At 37.8% G+C, this 22,992-nt stretch overlaps 1 protein-coding gene across 3 annotated transcripts in view; it reads left to right on the forward strand.

The window, feature by feature from the left end:
- DPY19L4 (dpy-19 like 4) overlaps window positions 1–22,992 on the forward strand; it is a 33,823-nt gene that overhangs the window by 4,446 nt on the left and 6,385 nt on the right. The window contains exons 3-19 of one of the 3 annotated variants that reach the window (XM_027889250.1): window positions 358–482; window positions 1,226–1,316; window positions 2,694–2,815; window positions 3,646–3,791; window positions 5,602–5,725; window positions 6,297–6,431; window positions 7,666–7,797; window positions 7,880–7,978; window positions 9,586–9,659; window positions 11,408–11,566; window positions 13,215–13,334; window positions 14,416–14,536; window positions 15,964–16,020; window positions 18,434–18,516; window positions 20,261–20,393; window positions 20,808–20,966; window positions 21,608–21,649. In XM_027889250.1, coding sequence (XP_027745051.1) covers window positions 358–482; window positions 1,226–1,316; window positions 2,694–2,815; window positions 3,646–3,791; window positions 5,602–5,725; window positions 6,297–6,431; window positions 7,666–7,797; window positions 7,880–7,978; window positions 9,586–9,659; window positions 11,408–11,566; window positions 13,215–13,334; window positions 14,416–14,536; window positions 15,964–16,020; window positions 18,434–18,516; window positions 20,261–20,393; window positions 20,808–20,966; window positions 21,608–21,649 — 1,922 coding nt within the window. The remainder of the gene's footprint in view (window positions 1–357; window positions 483–1,225; window positions 1,317–2,693; window positions 2,816–3,645; window positions 3,792–5,601; window positions 5,726–6,296; window positions 6,432–7,665; window positions 7,798–7,879; window positions 7,979–9,585; window positions 9,660–11,407; window positions 11,567–13,214; window positions 13,335–14,415; window positions 14,537–15,963; window positions 16,021–18,433; window positions 18,517–20,260; window positions 20,394–20,807; window positions 20,967–21,607; window positions 21,650–22,992) is intronic. The other 2 variants (XM_027889251.1, XM_027889253.1) reach the window with 2 other exon arrangements.

The raw sequence follows: 22,992 nt of genomic DNA on the forward strand, positions 1-22,992 counted from the left end.
TAAGAAGGTTGTGATATTTTGGGTAGAATCTAGAGTTTGCTCTGTCTATTTGGAATACGCTTTCTCTTCTTGGAATTCATTTGAAAACAAAGCTTACTAAAATGGAGAGAAAGTTTGCAGTGTAGTATGTGAGTATTTTATCTGAGGGTCCTGTGAAGCAGTGGTAACAACTGGGAAAGAAAGCTCTGCAGGACAGGAATAACATACAGTTTTCCATGTATCTGAGCTGCTAATGGGTGTGTTAATTCTGATTCCAGTAAGTTCAGTTGCTGTTCAGAAATAAGAGTCATGTGTAGGACATGCTGTTTGTTTCTAAATCCTCTGGACTGTTTTAGCTTTCTCACTGTCCCTTTTCAGATATGTTAATCCAGCGTTTTGCAAAACTTTTCTTTGGCTGCCTGGCGGCAGTGACCAGTGGAATGATGTATTCTGTGTACCTCTCAACATATCACGAACGGAAATTCTGGTTTTCCAGCAGGCAGGTAAAGATAAACTACAGAAACAAAAGCCAAATTGTGTGCTTGAAATCAAAGCTGATCCCTGTCAGGTTGGAACTATTTGCTTGCAGAATCCCATGTCCTCCTACTGAGGCCTGTCTTTGAAATAGTTTCTTCTTTTGTTGTTGTTGTTGTCATCTTTCTTTCTTTTTTTTGTTGAAGTGTTTCTCCTGGTAACATTAGTTTTGGCTTTTCATGCTTTTTTACATTTTTCCATGCCAGCATTTGTCATTGAAATATCTTTCTAAAATTTGGAGAAATAACTGAGGCATACTGGGATTGCAAAAGCAAAGCAATAGGAATATGTGTTGGGCTTTTTAGGTTGCTTTTTGTTTTGGTTGTTGGTTTGGGGTTTTTTTTGTGTTTGTTTTTTTATTTTGGGGGGGGTGTTTTTTTGGGGGTTTGTCTTTTTTAAGAACTATGTTGTTTAGTAAAGTATGGAAAGTTGAATGAAAATCAGGTTTTTGAGTATGAAAGGATTCTGTGGATTTATTGCTGACTTACAATGTGGATTTGAGTTGCTCTGATTCCAAGCATGTTTGCTAAGTTATAAAGAGCATTATATACCTGACAGAAGTGCTATGAAGATTGATGTTTTGTGGAGTACTTTGAAGATGTACAGTGGAGTCATAACCATGTGCTGTATTACAAAACCAGTCTATCTGAAAATATATAGTCTTCTCCGGGAAGAGATTCCAGGAGGTGAATGTATTTATTTTTTTTTCTAGGAACTTGAACGAGAAATTACATTTCAGGGTGACAGTGCCATTTATTACTCATTCTATAAAGAACTGCTAAAGGCTCCTTCCTTTGAAAGAGGTACAAAACTCATTTGTTTTATTAACTTTGAAAAGTCTGTTCCTTTTGGAGACAGTAAAAACTCCTGAAAGCTGGGGGGACTGATTTTATGTAGGTGTATCGATCAGATTAATTAAAAGCTACATACCGTCCTAACTTTTCAATGCCTTTTAAAAAACAGTATTTAACATCCTATATTCCAGCAGATTGCCTTCAATCAGTGCTTTGGCACAGGGTTAATATTGTTCTCGTATTGCCCTGTATCAAAGTTATCACTGCATTTGTCCATGCTACATGGTGAATTTTCTGCCATGCAAACATAATTTATGTTGAGTTTTGGAATGGGGGGTGAAAAGTACTGTTTTCCATCCTCTGTCAGAAGATAGAACTGTTTCTGTCACGAGCTGGTCTGGTCCATCCTGTCCCTGCCAGAAGTTTTTACTCTTGTCAGCTATGATGAATAGATGCTGATGAGGACTGAGTGGGGGGACAGGAAGGAGAACAGACCAGGTGGCACTGATCTCTCCTTCCTTTGTGCTCCTGCTCTTTATCCTGCACTGGCTCTGGAGCTCACTGACCCCAGGTCCCTAAACAGGCAGAAAACTAACGCAATGAAAAGGAGGAACACTTTCTAGCTTGGTGAGTTCAGAAGTGCACCTGGGCTGACATGGGGAAAAGCAAGAACTCAGGAGAGAAGAGTGAGTGAACAACCCTATCTTACTCAGTTATAAGTCCCTGCAAGACCTGGTTTGGCCTACAGAGAACCAACTGCAGACCACACACCAAGATATGCTCAGTTGTCTGGTTTGGCTGTTGCATTAGCTTTGAGGTTTTTGTTCTCCCCCACACTGCAATTTGGATTGTTTTTCATATTTCCTCTATTGTCCTAAGTATTGACAAGTCTTTTCTTTAAAGATAACGTTTTGGAATGATGCATCCTTCAAGTATGCCAGCTTCAATTTCATCTCAACCCCATAGAAAGACATATTGTGTTCAGTAAATGATTCTCAGAAGCGTCAGAAATGGGGGCTGAAAGGGATGATGACTGAGGCCATCATACCTGACCTCCTTCCGGAGACAGGTTTAAAGCATCCTGCTCATCCCTATTGGATCTGTCTCACGTCTTAAGAACCTCCTGTGAAGGTGGTCTCTAAGTAGGTAGTTCCAGGACTGCATCAGTACATTACTGAAAGGCAGTGCTTCAGATGGTTGCTAGATCAGTAGGGTGGAATGGCATCTGACACAGAAATTTCTCCTTCCTTTAAAATTAGTTGTGGTGACTCAGTCAGTAGCTTTAATCATCAAATCTGTTCCCCCTCACCTTTGAATACACTTTGACCTCTTCTAAGAACAGCGATAGTAAGTGATTCTAAGAATAATATTTTTTTTTGTCTCTAGGTGTTTATGAGTTGACACACAACAATAAAACAGTATCACTGAAGACAATAAATGCAGTCCAGCAAATGACTTTGTACCCAGAGCTGATTGCCAGTGTTTTATATCAAGCATCTGGTAGCGAAGTATGTGCATTTCTCCTACTTTCTGTGCTTTCATTATGGTTGTGTCTGTGTGTGAGAGACTTTCTGTGCTGTATACAATGAACACGTGCATTTTTTGTTGAATGAGCTGAACTAAGCCTCTCACCAGGTCCAGGTTCTCTTCAGTTCTGATCAGTCTCTGGCATAGGATTTTAGGGGTTTGTATGCACTAAACTTAACTGTTATTCTTTGCTTCTACAGACTGCTTAGAAATGTGGGGAATGTCTGTGCTATCCATTAAAAACAGGAAAGTTAGCTCCTTTGGAGTACAGAAGTCTATCACTGTGGTACCTGTCTGCCCATTCTCCTAGGGAAAACCACTTCTGTAGATAAACCTTTTGTCAATTTTGGCTTTGCTCGGGCTTTGTTCTGCTTGTGCTGCATACTTGTGACCTCCCTCATTTATCTTTCTTTTTTAATTATTTATTTATTTTTGAACCATTTTTACCATATCTTTACTTCTCCAAGTTCCTCCCCCACATAACTTCTTCCAGTAGTCCTGTGAACTTTATATCCCACTGCAGTTTAGATTTATTAAATCTGACACCTACAATGTTTATGCTAAAGCAAATACAAAACTCACGGCTAGGTAGCAAGCTGACTCCCGAAGTGTGCGCTTATTTCACACTGCTTTGTTCTTCCTGAACCCCAAATAAAAGCATGCCCAATACTTTTCTAGAATAGGAGAGACATCTCTTACCTGTTTGTAAAGCACCTAGCACACTGTTAGCAGTAACAAATAGTAAATAGTAATAATTTCCAGCTTCAGCACAGTTGCCACTATGTCTCTTCGTTTTTATTTGTAATTTCAGGAAGTTATTGAACCAGTGTATTTCTACATTGGTATAGTTTTTGGACTGCAGGGAATTTATGTGACTGCATTGTTTGTAACCAGTTGGGTTATGAGTGGGACTTGGCTGGCAGGAATGCTGACTGTAGCATGGTTCATTATTAACAGGTAAGAAAAACATCTTTATACAATCTAGTTTGTCAATAAGGCATTTTAAAATATTAGAGCCGATTGAAATGCTTTCTATTAAGCTTTGTGTTCTCACTGTGAGAGCAAGATCTTATGCTGGATACAAAACATTTTTAAGAGATTCATTGATTCTCGTGATGATTTTATTAATGGAAAGGCCCCCTGTTGTCCAAATCATCCACACTGCCAGTTGAACTGACTTTATGTATGTGTGTGAATACAGGAGTATGCATACACAATTTCATTTTTCAAAAACATTCCCCAGAAGGTTTTGGTTTTGTGCTGGTGAAGAATGAAAACAAATGTCGAAAACAAATGTCTAAAACACCTGTAAACAGAATTACTCTCTCTGGCCAGATCTAAATATTGTGACGGTTGTCCTATTGCTTAGAAGGAAATGATCAAGTGCATTTTCCTTGTAAATAATGTTTGATTTTTTTAATATTCTTTTTGTAGTGGATTTTTCTGCAAAGTGGAATCTTCTTAGATGATCTTGATCTCAAGATTTTTTTATTTTAAAACAATTCACTTGGAAGAAAATGCCCCTTCCCCTTATGAAGCACCACAATAATAGGGAGCCTCATTTGGGCAGTGAGAACCTATGTTCAGGCTCCTAGTTTGTCATGAAGTTGCTCTGGGGCTTTCTGTGAACTTGAGAGCACTTGAAATAAAAGAACTATGGAGGAGCAAAATGTTGTAGATATATCTTGTAAGTTGAACTGTTGGGAAGCATCTTCAAGGAGTGTGAACTCATCATGACCGTATCTGCGATTAGTAGCTAAGATTAGTGTTCATTAAGCTGGTGTAAACAGTGGAAAGTAGGAAAAATGGTGAATAAATCTGTAATTTTTTCAACAGCAAAGAAGATTAAGCAGTGTTAACAAAGTAAAAGATCTAGTAGTTAGGAAAGCTCCAAATACATCTCTGTAAGAGGCTTCAGAGGAAATAATGAAAGGTGATGCTTTCTAATATCTAAATAATAAAGGAGCTTAAGGCTTCTTTTTAAAGACATAGTAGACACAAAGAAGACTATGTGCCTCTGGAAGTGATGCCTTTGATCACATTTGAAACCGTTACTTGTGCTTCTAAGTTACTTTAGCACGTTTTAAAACTTTCACCTACACCTCTAATTATGTGGATACTGTCAAGTCATTCCATGGGAAAACCCTGCATGCTCCCCATCCGTCTTTAATCTCTTGTTTTGCTGGGCAGAATTTTCCCTGTAGACAAAATATCTGCTGCTGCTGCTGCTATGAGAGAACACCAGTTTGTGTTCTAAGAATGTTGTGCTCAACCACCTGAATCACTTGTTTAAAACATACTGTATGAGAGCTGAAAGGAATCTTTTCTCTCAGTTATGAGCTGATTTTCACCGTAATGTGAAAAGCTGCTGCCAGGGCAGCGGTTCCCTGCCTAGGGACATAAGAGCTCTTAGCACTCCTCCTGTGTCCCTGTGCAGGTTGGCAGAAGCAGTGTGTGACATATCCCACTTGAAGTGTTGAAGCAGGTAAAAAAAGGCTGGAGGCAGATGCTTTTTGGTTTCACTCCTATAAATGCTACCTAATAAGAAGACCTGCTGAATAGATGAGTAAAGCTTGGGCCTTCCGTGCTGTTATTAAATGTATGACCTAGATCTGCAGTGAAATTGTGTCAGTGTTACTTTACACCAAAACCAGGAAAAGTTTGCTTGCAAGGCCACACTGATGGCTAGAAGTGAAGTTTAGGCTTTCCTTGATATTTTTGTTCCATAAGTATTTTAATAATTTTGTTTCTCTGTACTTTGTTCTAGGACAGATACAACAAGAATTGATTACTCCATACCATCAAGGGAAAATTGGGCTTTGCCGTATTTTGCATGTCAAGTAGCAGCTCTCACAGGCTATTTAAAAAAAAACCTAAATTGTTCTGCTGAGGTAAAGCAAAATTAATTTCTTAACAAAGACTCGCTGGTAGAACTGTGCTCTAGGGTAGTTACCTCTGCCACTGTTGTCCTTCTAGGCGGAAAACAGTAGATGTTTTGTTTGTTCTTTTCAAAACAAGCAGTTGGATTTCACCTAGGCATGTGCAGTTTTTGCTAAGTGACTTGTGCCCTGCCCTGCTATACCCCCATGAGGGTTCAGAGGGAACAGTATGGTAGTGAGCTGCGTGCTGTCCTTTTTTAAATAAACTGATGCAGAATTTTTTTCACTATGTAAACTGTTCTGTTGCTTTTACTATTGCTTGGAGAAGATGGGATTTACTTCATTACCCTTTCTCACTGTCGGTGATGTTTCTTCAAGTTGGCTTTAAAGGTTTTTGAATGTTTCAGTAATTAATTTCTTCCAACTGATAATATGTTAAATACATTTAAAGTCCGTATTTTAATTATTTTATAAAATAATTAATTTCCATAGTTGATGTTTTAATGACCCCCCAGTTACTTAGTGACAGAGATGCATAGGTACCAAATTAATGTTTTTTTCTTGTTTTTCTTTTTTTCCCTAGAAGTTTTGTTATCTTTTGGTGAATGCTTCAACATACACCTTCATGATGATGTGGGAATACAGTCATTATCTCCTGTTTGTCCAGGCTATTTCTCTTTTCCTGCTAGACAGCTTTGCCCTGGCACAGACAGAGAAGGTATTGGAACTTTTCAGCCCCCTGAGGGTTGGGGACTTATACACAGCCTCCGCCGTGCCTGCCATACGAACTGCTCAGGGCTCCAGAGGGCACAGACTGAGGGACGAGTGTCTTTCAGCCTGGGCCCAGCTGAAGTGCATGTCATCAGAAGAATAAAATAGCTTTAAACTGAGTCTCTTTTGGACTACTTGTTTTGGGACAGCTTTCCTAACAAAAGGGTCAGAAGCTAAACAAAGCTTCTGAGGCCTGAAACATCCTTGGAGAGCTAAAAGAGTGATGGATGATACTCCATTTTGGCCTAGCTGCCTCTTCCTTACTTTCACCTATTCACGGCAGGGTGGGGCAGACCAAAAAAGTCCTCTGTTGGCTCTGTGGAGTTAAAGAGCTTGTTTTCACCCTGAATGGCCCACCCTGCACTGATTTAGGCAATAAACAGACTAGACAGGTGCTGAAGGCCAATTGATTTTTCAATACTAGAAAGTATTTGAATTTATTCTGCAAAATGGTTCTTAGAAATGCTGCAACAATAAGGCATTTCAATTCTGCCTGTTGCAGAATATGCTCTTTTGTACGTGTGCCTTCTAGTTTTATTAGATATCAAGCTGCATGCCATTCTTATTCATCACCTCTTCTTTCAGTTGCCTTTTTTTTTTTTTTTTTCTGTTCCTCAGCAGTGGGAAATGTTTGATCTGTTGAAGTTCAAAGCAGGGTATATAAGGGAGAAGATGGGTGTTTTGGTAAAGGTCTAAAGAATCAAGTCACAGGGTTTATAAGATCTGCTTATCAAATAGCAAATAACAGGAAGTATCAGTAACAGTCTGAGTATTCCTGAGACAGGTTAATGAACAAGTTATTTTGAGGGCAAGGAAAGCTCCTCAGTGCAGTAGTCAGCTCTGTCACACAAATTGTGTGTTCTTACTGGTGCACTGTGGTTACTGCTTCACGCTGCATCACAGCAAGGTGTTACAGAATGGGGAGACATTGTAAAATACTCCTGCTTTGGGCATTTTTACAGAGTTCTTGTGAAGTAATTGTGCACTGTTTACTGAGGCTGACCAGTATCGTTTAGATGTGAAATAGTTTCCAGAGCCAAATGGTACCCTGTAGACTCGAGCTGGAGGACCCACTCCATTAGTCCCCTCATTAACAGAGTAATGAGCTACTGTTCTACAAAAGCAAGCTTTATATCCACTATAGTTTTGTTTTATTGTGGCTTATTTCTTTCCTTCAACAGGTGCATGAAGTATACAAAATCTACCTGTTTTCTCTCTTCTTGGGGTACCTTCTGCAGTTTGAAAATTCAGCCTTACTAGTGTCACCTCTACTCAGTTTCGTAGCAGCTTTAATGCTCTCTAAATGCATTCAGGTAACTAGACCCTCTTCTAGGTTTAGTTTGAAAATTTAAACTGAACTCCAAATGATACAGCATTCTTAAAATATTTTTGCAGATGAATATGAAAAAAGGTACAATTATGTCAAGATTGCTGAAAATAATGTACATTTATTTGGTACTTACAGTAGCAGTGACACTAAACTTCTTATTAAAGGTAAGATTCCTCTGTAAAAAGTCATTTTAATTGTCAGGATCTAAATGGAAAGTTGGAGACGTATCGTGAAAAAATCTTTTGAAATGTTTCTTATTGTATTGATATGATAGTTCATAGCTTAATTCATAGCAAATAGGAGTAGTAAAAATGAAGTAATTTTATAAAAACTTTAGCAACTCAAAGAGCTGTCTTTTGTTGGGGTTTTAGTCTTTGGGGGTTGAAACATAGTATGGAAATACTCTTTAAATCACACTTTATCTTTTTTATATATATGGGTTTTGTTATAACTTGGTTGGGCCCTACAAACTGGTCTGAATATTAAAACAGTATTCTTGTGCATGGAGACACAGTAGCCAGGAACAAGTGTGAGTAGTCTCAGGGTAGATACTAATTTTTCAGTTAAATTTCAAGTAGATTATGGGAACAGAGACTTTTGCTTTGTATAATGGTCAGCTAGGAGTTGAGATTGCACCATAGGATTTTAGCCTGGTCTTGTATTTTGATTAGCAATTCCCTCTTGCTGGCTCTAGTCTTTTACATATTTTATTTTGCTTTTCCTCTGTGTTTCAAACTCACCTTGGTTTTGTTAATTAACAGTATTGACTTAGAAGAAACGAGTGAAACCTAAAAAGGTTGAAAGAGTGCTCACATATGATTGTTTTCTTGGGCCAGTCAGACCGACTAGCCTTGCTGTATCTCCAGGAAAATAAAACCTAACCTTGAAAAATAAGAGCTAAATTACAATTACGAGTTAAGTTGCAGAACTTTAGGCTGCTCAGACAATCTCTGTGAAAGGTACAAATGCTCATAACTTTTGCTAAGCTGCAGTCCTATTTTGCAGTGGAGCCAAGCGCAGCCCTCTTTGGCTTCCTTGGGAGTAAGTCTGTGTCTGTTTTTCATGATCCTTTTTACATTGCTCAGTAGTCTTTGGCCAACTTATTGTCAGCTTTTCACTTGCCCTCCTGTTGGAGTACATTAATGAAATTAAGAGAATAATATTCTGAAGGAAACCCTAAAGATAGATTTACTGAAGTGAAGATTTACGATACTATACCAGTACCTGGTCCTATGAGAAGTGGCTGAGGGAGCTGGGGTTGTTTAGCCTGGAGAAGAGGAGGCTCAGGGGTGACCTCATCACTCTACAACTACCTGAGCGGAAGTTGTAGCCAGGTGAGGATTGGTCTCTTCTTCCAGGCAACCAGCAGCAGGACAAGGGGACACAGTCTTCAGATGCACCAGGGGAGGTTAATGTTGAACATTAGGAAAAAGTTCTTCACAGAGAGAATGTTTAAACATTGGAATGGGCTGCCCAGGGAGGTGGTGGAGTCACCGTCCCTGGAGCTGTTTAAGGGAAGACTGGATGTGGCACTCAGTGCCATGATCTGGTTGACAGGGTGGTGTTTAGTCAGAGGTTGGATTCGATGATCTCAGAGATCTTTCCAACCTAATTGATTCCGTGATTCTTAATTGTCACAATTAATCCACTTCGTTAGTTTTAACTGAATCTTGAATAGTTTATTGTTTCCTGACATTTTGTGATATGAATGACTATGTGAAAGCTGCTTTCAGCATTTCATATGATCTTTTTCTGCTAAATTAATTTTCAGATGTTTGTTCCTCATAAAGAAAATGAGCATTTGTTGAAGTTCATTGAAGTAAAACTTGGCTTAAACACAACTAAGTAAGTTTTTTTAAACTCTTTACACCTTTGGGATATCCAAACTTCTGAAGTTGCTCTGAGAAGTATAAAATTTCAATGTCTTGTGACAATTTTACAGAGGAGCTAGGGAAGCAGTTTTAATATTGAATTTAAAAATACACAGAATTTGCCTAGGATTTTGAGATTTCCAAAGCACCTCACTATTTTTCATGCCTTAGGGTGAAAGCATTTCATTGTGATGTTGAAGAGTGAAAACTTTCTGTAGCCTGTCTGGTGTTTCTAGACTTGAAAGCAAATATAATAGCATAAAGGTAGCAGTAATAGCTTTTATAGCCTGGAAAAGAAAAGGCTCTGTAAAGAGTTTATGAATTATCAATGCTATCTCCAAACATGCTTGGGTTGTGGGGTACCCCTGAAACCCCCCTGTAGGTTTTGGAAGAAATTAGGACAAGGGACACCTTAAAAGTCAGAGGGAATTGTGATTCTAAGAAAAAACGTTAGCATCTGTAGAAGAGTTGAATGTTGTTCTACAAAAAGATGTTCATGGCTACAGATTTTTTGGAAAACTTCCAGTGGAACATTAGTAAGGACTGAGATACCTCCTGGATGCAAGCCAAGACTTGCAATTCTGTGCAGGAGTGGGAACTCTCACCTGGAAGCTGCATCCCTCTTACAAAACTGCTTCACGACCTTTCAGGGGAAGAAGTGAAAAATGATGTCACACGGAACTGAAATTGTTGGGGAATTTTTGGAAGATGTAGTGACTTTGGCTAAGACGCATTTTTTAACACACAACACATCCTCATTCTTAAGTGTTTTGCAAGAAAAGAAAGCACTCCTGGTCAGGATTTCAGTTTATCCCGCTACCCGCTATTACAGATTTTCTTTTTTTTTTTTTTCCCTGTGGACTTGCTACATGTCACTTTTCAAGCTGTCAAACCCTGCAATGAAGCCAGAGACAAACTGCGTGCAATTACGCCCAGAACACTGTGTAACTGTGAGTTGAAATTATGGTTTGCTGCACAAGAGCTTCAAGATCTGTCTTTTAAGGCCGGTTCGGACATACCCAGCTGTTAATCTTTTAATTTATTGTATCTAACTGAAAGGGATTCAGTCCTCGAGTCTTCCCTTGGGGGAAAGTAAGAGGAGGGAGAGAAGCGAAACAAAGTAAGACAAGAATGCATTCACAGAACCACATACTGCACGAGTTCCGCTTGAGAATATGACTGATAGTGCTTCTTGGCAGAGTATATAATCTTCCTGCTCGTTAACTGAGAAAGAAGAATGATCAAGGAGGTTCGGCTACAGAACTAGAATTTCAGCATTAAGGATTCTATTCTTGGCAGTGCCTCAGGCATGTTTGTGATCTCAGATGACCACTTTCCCTTCTTCATCTCCTTGTTTGAAATGAGGACAAGCATACCTTCTTGAATCAGTATCTCTGAAATCTTAATCCACCGTGACAAAGAAGTACTTTGTGGTTGCCATAATGGAGTCATATGGAAGTTTGGGCTTTTGTACTATGAAAGAGTTGTAGCCTGGTCTCTTCACAGATACTTTTTGGGAAGATAAGCTTTTGACAGTTACTCTAAACAGTACTTGCAAAGCAATTTCAAATGATAAAAAGTTAACTTTTCAAAGATGAATTTAAAATAGTTTCCTATGACATGAGTAGGTTAAGCTGTGATTGGTTGTGTGCTGGGTGGTTTTTTTTTTCTAATCTATGGGGTATTGTTATTGTCTTTAATGGGATGTTTTTGCCTTACTAGGAATTTTACAATGAATTGGCTCCTTTGTCAAGAATCTCTTCAGGCACCTTCCCAAGACTTTTTTTTGCGACTAACACAGTCATCACTGTTGCCTTTTTATATTTTAGTATTAATTATTTGCCTTTTTTCTGTAACTCAGGTCATTTTTAGGAGAATTTGGTAAGTAACTTATTTATACTGAAAAATAAGTTAAAAATAAGAGTTTCATTGATGTGTAAGGAGAATGGTCAACATGTTTGATGCTCCAAAATTTTGTTCTATCACTGAGCTTGTCAGGGTGTGAACACCAGTGGGAAGGCCCACCAGAGCCTCCTTTAGTGAGGAACTTCTTGAACATCCCTCCAGTCAGGACAGGGAGTTGTCAATGGTTTGTTTCCCCATAGGTGCAATTCCTGCAGAGCTCTGTTTTGGATATACTTATGTCTCTTCCCATTGCCAGAGAGAAAAATGTTATATCTGTATTATCCTTCCAACAGTAAAGTTACCTGATTGTTGCTAGAATTTTTTTTCTTATTTGGGTTTGGGTTTTTTGTTTTTGTTTTTTTCAAGTTTACGTATTGAGAAGGATGAAATGGGTGGAGTTGAGAGGATTTCTGATTTCTAGTGCTTCACTGTTTGTTTTTTAAAATGTTGGCTTACTGTGATAAGGTCCATCAGCCTTTGCTGTTGAGAACAGAGCTGAAGTAAAACTGACTCAATTTTTTTTAGTTTCACAGTGATTCACATTCACAGTTCCCTTGAGAGAAGGGGTAGTGGAGCTGTCTGTTTACAGACTAAGAATAGCAACTGTAGATCCTAGTGTAGCTTGTCTTGGAAACTCAATGGCTAAGAAATTATCTTTTCCTGGTAGAAGATGAATGGTGCAACTGCTCAGGTATTAAAATAAATTGTTCACTTGTCTGCAGCAAAAATCAATAGGTTTATTTCAAGAATGAAGATTTCTAATAGATAAAAATTATGCTGCTGTGAATGAAAATGTCAGGTTGGATGTGTGATAGTGTATTCAAAACAATGAAACAAACTTCTGATTGTTTGCTAATGGTTGAAATAGCTATTTACTACTTTATAATAAGCAGGGCCTACACTGTGTCCAACACCTTTTTAAAGAAAAGCTTACTATCAACTTTCTTTTTTTTTTTCAAATTTTGAGTCAATTAATAATCTCAAAATATTTTTTCCATTTGTCATGAGGAACTTTATTATAAAATTCTAACCTGAAATTATAAGGTAGAAAAAAAATGTTACCTATCTTGTGCCTTACTATCTTGCTTGTAGGAAAACATTTGCTGTAAGATTTTGGTTATGATTTTTAATTATAATATATTGCTAGAGTTTAGAATATATGATTCAAAGCTACTTTTTTATCTTACTTTGTCATAAAATGGTATACACGTTCCATACACGATTATCCTACAGCTTCCATAATTCTCCACCAAGCTAATGATACGAAGAAACTTTAAGTGCATGTTCAGCATGTTTCATCTAAATGTTTGCAGGGTCTGTGTGCTCTTAAATTAGACTGTCTCTTGGTGCTGAATTACCTTAAAATAGGATTTACGGTCAGAGACAGCGATCCCATTGTAATAATTTACATCCATTGCTCCAGAGAGGTTGCAATCTAAAACAAGGGACAGTAGGTACTGATAGATCATTGATCATATACAAAAAACAAGTAAACAGTGCAACTATATTGTATGATACAACACAGTATGATCTCAGTGTACTACTGACTTAAATGTGTTTTTATTGGCACCTTTGCCTGAGATAATGTCTGAATTAAGTGATGTCTCGTTTTCTCCAACTGCAGTGGTGAACCACTGAAAGAGACAGTTAAACTTGAGGATGGTCGTATTGGAGAGAGGCCAGAAATAGTTTATCATGTCATTCACACAATTTTGCTTGGTTGTCTAGCGATGTGTTTGGAAGGGTAAGTCTGATTTTGATGTATCTCTTTTGAAAGCAACAGAGAGTTCCTAGCTGGACGTGGCACACCATTCACCCCTTTGAAATTTACCTCTTTTCAGAAATAATTTTGGCATGTAGTGGTACTAGTTAGTAGAGGAGCAATCAATGGTAATTGTGATTATAAATTCGATACAATTGTTCTTAGTCTCTTCAACATGTTTTCCAAGCTTTAATGCTGCCAAAATCAAAGACTTAAATTTAATTACATTTTAATAACTTCCTTTATGGTACTTAAGTGTAGAACTTTGCTATAATTATTTTTAATATTGTGTTCTAGCAAGATCTTGTGTAGTGTTTTGATGAACAGAGTAGTTCTGGAATGCTGGCATGTGGAAGATTTCTTATCTCTCTTCTTGTGTGTAGGGTACCACAAAGTATACCTTTGCTTGACATGTTAAAGTAGTAGAAAAACTAATTTCAAAAACATTGTGTTAATTCTTAAAGCTATAGAAGCTGATGTTTGGAAGACCTTATTGTTCTAATCTTGTCTCTCAGCTTAATCAGCTTGAAGGTGTCTTGTGTTTGTATTATGCTCATCATCCTAAAATCTAAATACTCACAAATTCTTAACGTGAGCAGACTGTTGTGTTATCGTGTAGTTGAGCTGACTAGTCTACCCTTAAGAGGTAGACAACACCAGCAAATCATAAATTGTTTATTAAATATTTTCTTTTCTTCAAGAACTCTTATAGTACATTGTCTGTACAACTTTGCTGAATAGCTGCTTTTTATCCTTTCTTGGCTGGAAAACCACAACAGCCAAGTGACTTTACTATTCCTTTTGTTTTTCTTTCATCCTCCCCTGAACTCTGTGAAGGATTTTGTCATCTTTTACCTTGGATCTTGCTCCTCCATCTCACAGCAGATAATCAGGTGCCTGCTCTTCTGCTAGACATTTCGGTTTTTTACCCTTCAGTGCCATTAAAGTTGACCTCAGATTGCTTGAACATGCAGACTGTATTTGACATCTAAATGTTTTTGTAAATAGCTTGAGTGCAGAGGCATGCACAGAGTCCCAACTAAGTTATTGCAGTGTTTTTCAGAATGAAATATCTATGGACACCTTATGTTTGCATGCTTGCTGCATTTGGGGTGTGTTCTCCTGAACTTTGGATGACACTTTTCAAGTGGCTTCGACTGAAAGCTGTGCACCCGATACTGTTGGTGAGTTGCTGTTGCCAATGTCTTGGGAAATACAACTACCCAGCATATAACTTTGCAAACAATTAACTAAGACCTGTAGAAGAGCCCATGAAAAGAACAGGTTGTTCTGTGAGCAGTGGATCTCATATAGTCTGCTTTTACTGTCTTTCATTCTTAATATGACTCTTGCACATATTGTCTGGTATCTGGTGATAAAGTTGCATTCACACTGCAGCCTTTCCTCACAAGAGGCAGAGCTGTCTTCATCTTCCTTTCGCTCATCTCTTTAAGTTCTTTTAACGAATCTTGGAGGCTTCAGTCTCTCTGTCATGTCTAGTTGAGATTGGCCAAGAAGGTCATGTGCTTTTTAGGAGGACTGCAGAAGAAAGAGTACAGGTGTGCAGGGAAGCATTGATATAAGCCTTGTTTCGCTAAGAAATTAATCTAAAAATGTGGTATTAAGGTCTATTTACTTGCTGAGAGTAAAACTGCGTCATAAGAAATGGTAAGTGGAATTGCTTTGCCTAAGATTTATTTACATGTGGTCATTGTAGAGAAATGGTGTGACTGAAGATGAGTTTGTGTTACTGGGCAAACATCTCCCCCACTTCCAATCCTAGCTTTATTCTCAATATGACAAGAGTTGTGTGATTTTTGGCAACTTTGTGCATTAGCTTTAGTAATAAAATAAGGATAGGATATTACTTACCTTAAATTCAAGAAGATTATAGGAATAAATGTATTATGCTTAGAGGTTTGCGATGTCACTTGAGAGAATGCCGTCCACTGTTATATCAGAAACATTGACAGTGTTCTTTCACTCAAGGAGTGCCAATATGTTCATGTGCATGGTAAGCACATCCTTCTGTGTACCTCATGCATTCTGCTATATATACCTGCATTTTTACTGTTAACACAGTATGTGTGTTAGTAGCTTATTGTCAAGGGAATGCCTTCTGTGTATTCCTTAACGAATGTTGCCTGTACCATACAAGCTATTTTCACCTTCTTTCAAAGCAAAAATCATATCAGCTAGAATGATGGTGCTGAAAAATGGGTTTCCGGGTTTTGCATATCAATATTGTCAATCTGAACAAAAACATCAACAAGAGCAGAAGTTTGAAATGCTCGGGTTTTTTCCTGTCTCAGGTCTTCTCATTGTATTTGAATGTGAGGTGTTTACTTTTCTTGTGTTCCCTACATCATTGTTATTTACCATCCCTAAAATTGATGGTAAAGTTATCATGGTCAAATTAATTCTTCTGTCCTAAATTAGGTAAATTCTTCTTTGCAGAGAGTTTTTTGCCTGGCAAAACCCCACAAAGTTTCACCTACTATCACTCTAAGGTTTCAGGCATAAATGTTGCTTACTATATGAGTAGAATCAACAGACACCTTAAGGTTGGAGAACGGTGCATAATCCATTTCTTCTAACATGTACTTTCTAGGCTCTTATTCTGAGTATGGCAGTTCCCACAATAATTGGATTCAGCTTGTGGAAAGAGGTAAGAAAAGTAGCTTTGTAAAGTTTTGGAGGTTTCTTTGTATGTAAGCACAATATGAGTAAAAATGACGAGAAAATATAATAAAATAAACGTAGTGAAGTGAAATATATATGATGAAATTGAAGTTGTCATCCAGTGAAAATATGAGTACTTTTTCTGGTATGAGGTATTTGACAATTTAATTTGTTAATTATTACCTATTGTAAGAAATAAGTTCTTAAATTTAAATGAAGACTTTATTATATTCGGCTATTATGCCTTGAATACATAAACTGACTCAACAAACAAAATACTACCAAATAAAATCTTAGGATATTGAAAAATGTGTTGCCCCAATCTTGCTTTTAGTGAGAGAGAGCGAGTTTAGATGAAATAAATTATGGGAGGTCATATGTAAATAATCAGTTTGAAAAGTTCCCGTCAAATTATAATGGAGTTAAATCCTTTGTGCAAAGCACTGTGTAGAGGTGTGTGTATATACAATAATACAGGAAAGAAAATTTACGGATGTTTCCACATTTGAAATAAATACTTAGTTCTTTACTGCAAGTCACAGATGGACTGAGAGGAGAGTGTTTGGAAATTATTTTTAAAATTTCTGTGAGTGCAAAAAACATGGGAAACATTCCATAAAGTGTAACCCTCTGCTATACTGGCGTAGCCTAAAAATAGTTTGAATAGTTTTATAAGAATTCAAATACAGAAGCCAGTCTTGACCAATAGTATTTGAACAGGCTTTTAACATCTATCTAATAATAGAAAATTTGGTTGCAATGGAATCTGACTTTTTACACATTTTTGATGGAGCAATAGATATTCTCCTTAAAAATGCTTTAGTTGCTCAATAGAATTATGAAATCTATTACAACAGAGGAAACTAATTTAGTTGACCAAGTAACTCTTTTTCAGATTTTTTTAATGAAAGCAGTGCAGGGGTTTGGACTCTAGAGGGCTTCAGCCACTGCAGGTCCAGTTTCTACTTTTAAGTAGTTGTGAACAGTTTACTGTCCAGATTTTCATAACTCATCTCTGAGCTTGCAGACTTTGATAGTATAACAGAACAGTGCAAATGCCTTTAGACCCCCAATCTGTTACTGTGGCTATGTCTGTACAGCTGAGGATACAGCTCAGCATCTTTTTACTTGGCTGCCTTATGACTCCTTCTGGCATAGTCCCTCATCTAACCAGGTTCTTCCGAGGCTGTGATTGCTGAGTGAAGTGGGTTCTCCTTGGGGTGGCAGTAGCAGTTCCTCTTTTTGTCCCTCTGTTCTCGGAATAGTTCAGGTGTGTGTATAACAGCAGTGCTACAGCTTTCAGCCCTGACACAAACATGTGGCAGCTGTTCTTGTGCAACCCTAACATGTTTGGTTGTAGACTGCTATCACTTGACAGCTGAGTTGTCCAGGTAATGGGGGTGGAAATGCCTCAGTTAAAAGCAGGCTTCCACTTCTAACTGTCCACTGTGTCTGTCTCGGAGTAAGTTGTCCCTTTGATCTGGCATAACCTGTAAACCATGACAAAACTTTATCTATATTCTCCAAAAGGGCTGACATGAGGTAGTTTTCACTTAGCATTTACACTAGCATGTACATGTACATGCTCCAGCCCCTCATGGCTAGACAGCTTCCAGCCATGCATTTCTTGGATAAATGGCTCAAGGATTGACAAAATCACCTGCCTTAATAAAGGACCTGTTGTTCCTTTACCCCTCAAACCTGACAGGATAGGGAAGCTGTGGTGCAGGGTTGGGATCTGATCTGGTTCGAAACAGATGTCAGTCTGCCTCACTTCACAGAATTCCTCCTTTTCCCAAAATGTTTTTCAAGAGCATAAACTGAGAGATATCCTAATTCATACAGTATACTGTAATTTTCTTCACTGCAGTGATTGAAGTCGGAAGGAAGTCCAGGGCAGATTACCAAGGCCCTTCTAGGAAATTTCTCCTGTCCTGTCCTGCTTGAATAATACCTTTTTATCAACTCACAACAGTCCAACTCCTCCTGCTCAAGGAGGTTTACCATGAGAGATTTATCATCTTCTTGGTTCAGTGCCGTTGTTTATATACATTTGCATGTGATAACGTGGGCTATGGTTTTGATGCATTTAAGAGCACTTAGCACTGATGAAAGTTGTTGCTTTGTGTTTATTATTTGTTTATTTATTTTTTAATTATAAGTATTCTAATAAAAGAGAGAGAGATGAGAACTTGTGTTTAACATATTTTATTTTGGAGATGGTCTCCTGCTGTCATGTAAGTATAAACTACGTTTTGCAAAATATTCAAATAAAAGTGCCAGTCAGGTGGGAAAAGTCAGTTGAAGCCCATTTTTGTTGTGTCACTTAAGGCTTTAATATAATGAGATGCTGTGTAGATACTGTAGATACTGTAAGTAACCAAGAACATTTCCATCAGTTTTTCCCTAGGATAATGACAGAGCTTACAGAACTGCAAGAATTCTATGATCCTGATACAGTAGAACTTATGACATGGATAAAGTAAGCATGAAGTCCTACATTCCTATTTTACTGCTTTTTGTCAGGGTATTTTTATCTCAGCAGTTTGTGGAGCTAGCTACCTGACATGGAGTGTCAATCCATGGGAGGAGAAATGTGTATTTTAAGTTTGGTATTATTTCCTATGAAAAGAAACAGGAGTATCATTGATTACAAGAGAAGATCCTGAAACACGTAAGCAAATAATATTTAATATCATTGTGAGACCTAGTTTCCAAATAAAGATGGACATCTTAAGGCTTGGTTCTTTGCATGCTAACTTTTTGTGAGATTAGAGGATTCATGTTGATTGTGACACCAGTGAGGGACAGAAACACTAAACTTTTACATGCATGAGCCAGTCAAATGAAATGCCTGAAGGTGAAGGTTTAGAGACTTTGTCAAGATACGTGGAGAGGAACATGTATGATTCAGACTTCCCCTGTGACCTGGATGCTAGAAAGGTTCTCACCAATCTGGCTAGGCAGGGCACAGCAAGAGCTGAGCTATGTTATGTAGTTTATACTGAGCAAATACATAGCTAATACCAAGTCATTTTCACAGATGTATTTTTCTTCTCACCCAAGAATTCAGAAATACATCCTGGCCTCATTCAATCTAACTTTGTACTGTGTCGTTAGGAACTGTACTTCTCTGAAAATTAGATCCCTTGTGTTCAGATAACTTTAACTGTATTTTCTTAGAATATTACTTTTTGTATTTATGTAGTCTTTAATGTCAACCTGTTCATCTTCAGAAAAGGCAAGACTGGTAATTAAAGTGTTCCAGCCAATTTCTTCTTGCTGTTCCTGGTAGTATATGTTGTTTGTCACTGCTGTAGCTCCTCAAGGCAGCAAGTGGAATAATGCCAAGTGCCTAATGGCTTTTATGTTAGTCTCCATATATTAGTCTTGAAGTACATAATTAATCATGGCAATTGCATTGAGATTCACTCAGTTAAGAGAGATTTTACTACTCTTATTTGTAGCAGCTGTCTATATTTTTAAAGAAAATTAAGGGTTTTTTTGCCTTAAAGATATACTCAGCTATCCATAGGGGAATTTTAATTCAATGTCATTACTACAGTATATTTTCTTAAAATTTTCTCTTTAATAATATGAATTTGAATCTTCCCTGCAAGAGAAGTTGCCAAAAGTCTGTAATAAAGTATGGCAATGACTGTTTTCTCTCACTAATACAGGAATAAAAATACTCAAAAAATGAAACCAAACCCAGAAACATAGTTAATTAGTGTAGACATTGTTCTGTATGATGGCATTATTTTCTCATAGATTAAGAAATGCATCTTCTAGACATCAAATAAAAATAATCAGAAATCTTTCCTGTACAAGATAATATCGTGTTATTTCTCTGTCTGTCTACCCTCCCTCACAAGCTTGTTTTGTCACAAGTTGGCAACCATTCAGAAAAGCAATACTTGGATCCATTCCAGGACCACTCTGAATGGTGCTCCTTGGATTGTAAGGAGGGGAGAACAACCATCAGTCCTTGCCCCAGCAGAAGCCCTTCCTTTCAAACTCCATGTTGCTGCAGGTCTGAGCTTTTCCTGACAAGGAAATTACTGCCACTGCAACATTAACACCAACTGTAATTAGACCCCCAGTCAAACTTTCATGTGCTCCAGTTCATCCCACAGCACCTTGAAAGATCCCAAAGGGTATAAAATTAAGAAATTTTGAGAGGTGCATCCTGTACTCAGACATGTGTGTTGGTGTTGCTTTTGCAGACGACAGGCTCCTGTGGCTGCAGTGTTTGCAGGCAGCCCACAGCTCATGGGTGTGATTAAGCTCTGCACTGGATGGATGGTGTCGAGCTTGCCTCTGTACAACGATGATGATCTTCTGAAAAGAAACGAGAATGTGAGTATCCAATTTCATAAATGTGGCCCCTCTTCATCCAAAGATGAAGAAAGAAAATCACATGCGTTAGAAGGAGGGAGGACATAGGAAACCAGTAGACACAGAAGGGAGTATCAAGTAAATGATCAGTGCTTTACTCTGCACAGAAACAAACATCAAAATATTATTTCTGAAGACTTTTCAGGCCACTCTAAGTATATAAGATGAGAACTTGCCATCAGTAGAGACAAATACTTCTCATTCAGCTGCCCACTACCTCACCAGTTTGGAGATTTTAAAACCGAAATCTACACGCTGGCTGCGTAAATTTAATCTGTTATTGCGGATAAGCCATTGCTCTGTGTGTGTGTGTGTCCCAGTTTTTAATTTATCATTGATTTTTGCATTCCATGAACATGTTTTCTTTGTTTATAGATTTATCAGATCTATTCAAAGAGGTCAGCAGAGGATATTTATAAGATACTCACATCCTACAAAGCCAATTTTCTGGTTATTGAAGATTCAATTTGCAATGAAGTGGGACCTGTAAGAGGATGCAGAGTTAAAGATCTACTGGATATTGCTAATGGTCATGTAAGTAACAGTGAGAAAAAATAATGTTTGAATGCATAAATAATTAATTTAAAAGAAATCTTATAATGCTGACCTTGTTTTTCTGATTGTAGTTGACATGTAGACAAAGACTTAAATATTTTAAAAGTGATCAATTAAGTTTTGGATTGTCTGTTTCTTACACTTGTTATCTTACTGAATGTTATTATTTAAATGCTCCAGTCCTTCCTAATACACAAGTATCTGATTGTGCTGCTTTTCTGCCAATCATTAAATGGATAAACTCAGTTCTAAAACTCTGGCTGGGATGAGGACCAGCCTGCCATTTAGTTCAGTACAGCCTGTTTGGTACTAATGGTGTTACAAGTCTATTTGATTCAGCTTTGTAGAAAGGTTAGTACCCCAATAGGTAGTTTAAACCACATCTGGTAGAAAAAGTGGTTGAATAAACTGTGCCATGAATGCTGCTGCAGTCATTGCCATGCTCTGTCTGTTTGGGATGCTGATAGTGCTGCTCTTGCTGCTGAAGTAGGGACTGAGATGGGATTTATAAAATAATCTCATTGCCACTTGTTCATCTGCTTCCTGGGAATCCAGCAAAAATTTTGACTTTATAAAGGCAGGAGTGGCCTTAAACTCACAGTTTCATTGCTCATTCTCAAGTGTACACGAGAGAGGCACCAGTTACTTCTAAGCAATCACAGGTTAGTTTCATTTAGTTGGTTTCCTGACTGAAAGAACTGAAGCATCCATTTGACATTACAGTTTAGTGTGTATTAACTATACCAAGTGAATCCTTGGTTTGAAACCTTTTTTTTTTTTTTTTTTAATGGGGAGGATACATATGTTTCTTGTATATAGTCTTATATTCCATTCTTAGGGAAAAAAAATCTAAGTGGTTCATCGGTGTTAAGTATTTTATAAGTTCTACTTTTGATGAAACCCATTTCAAAAGAACTTGTTATGCAAAGATTTCATTCCTGTAGCTGCTTTGTTTTGAGGGAATTATTATAGGAGTGGTATGTTATTGGGGGATTACTCTGTATTTTCCCCAGGAATCTACAACTGGTATCAGTTTCACTTTTAGGTTTCCTGACCTGTTTATCCAGGAAGGATATTGTATAAATTTTTCAGTTAACTTCCTTACCATTGCTGAAATCTTTTCTTTTTCTTTCCTTGCCTTGCTACTAAAATAATGTATGTTGTGATTATTCCATGTTGTATCCAGTATGTTGTACCATAACTAGAGCGTGTGTGTATGAATATCCTCCATCATTCATAATCAATACACGTCTCTCAGTTTCTTCTCAGGTCTGTGTTTGCATGAGGAAGTTCCTGTTCCCTCTTCACACTTAAAATGTCCTCTGGAGCAATTAACCACAATTTCAGGATTCCATGCCCTCATCCCCCTGCAGCTCTCCTCTCCATGCTTCCAGCGTGCTTCTTTCTCGCACATAAGCCTGATAATTCTAACTTCAGCAGCACAGTTCTACTATCAGATTTCTGAGGTTTTGTTTGACTCGTGTCAGGAAGAGTTTCTTCCTTCTTTATTTCCTAACACTCGGAGGAACACCTCCCAGTACTTTTCAGAGCAGTTGTTGCTTGCAATGATGATTTCAGTCAAAGGGAGGAAAAAATTTCAATCCAATCCAAGGAGCCTGTCTTGGATAAATGCCACACACAGTGCTGTCAGTACAGAAAACCAGTCATTTACTATTTAAGTGTAATTAGAATTGTCAAAAGTGACAAGGGTTATACTATTTATAGCGGAGAGATTAAGAAGGTGAAAAAAGGAAGTTCATGGCAAAAGTTTCAGTTAAAATCTGTTTCTGCAGAGTGTCTGTAATCTGAATCTGTAATGAAACAACTGGGACATATATTTAAATGTAGACAACTGACTTTTCAGTATTTTTAGAAAAAGGTTGGCTGGTAATGAACATCACTTACACTCCTTGTCCGTGGCTGAGTCCATACTGGCTTGAAAGCTCAAATGGTAGCTGTAGAAAAATAGTGGAATGGCCAACAGGAATATAGTTGGGGTTTCTTT

The sequence above is a fragment of the Empidonax traillii genome, unplaced genomic scaffold (assembly GCF_003031625.1).
Source record: "Empidonax traillii isolate 1590-97213 ecotype Southwest subspecies unplaced genomic scaffold, ASM303162v1 scaffold257:size1394852, whole genome shotgun sequence".
Lineage (NCBI taxonomy): Eukaryota > Metazoa > Chordata > Aves > Passeriformes > Tyrannidae > Empidonax > Empidonax traillii.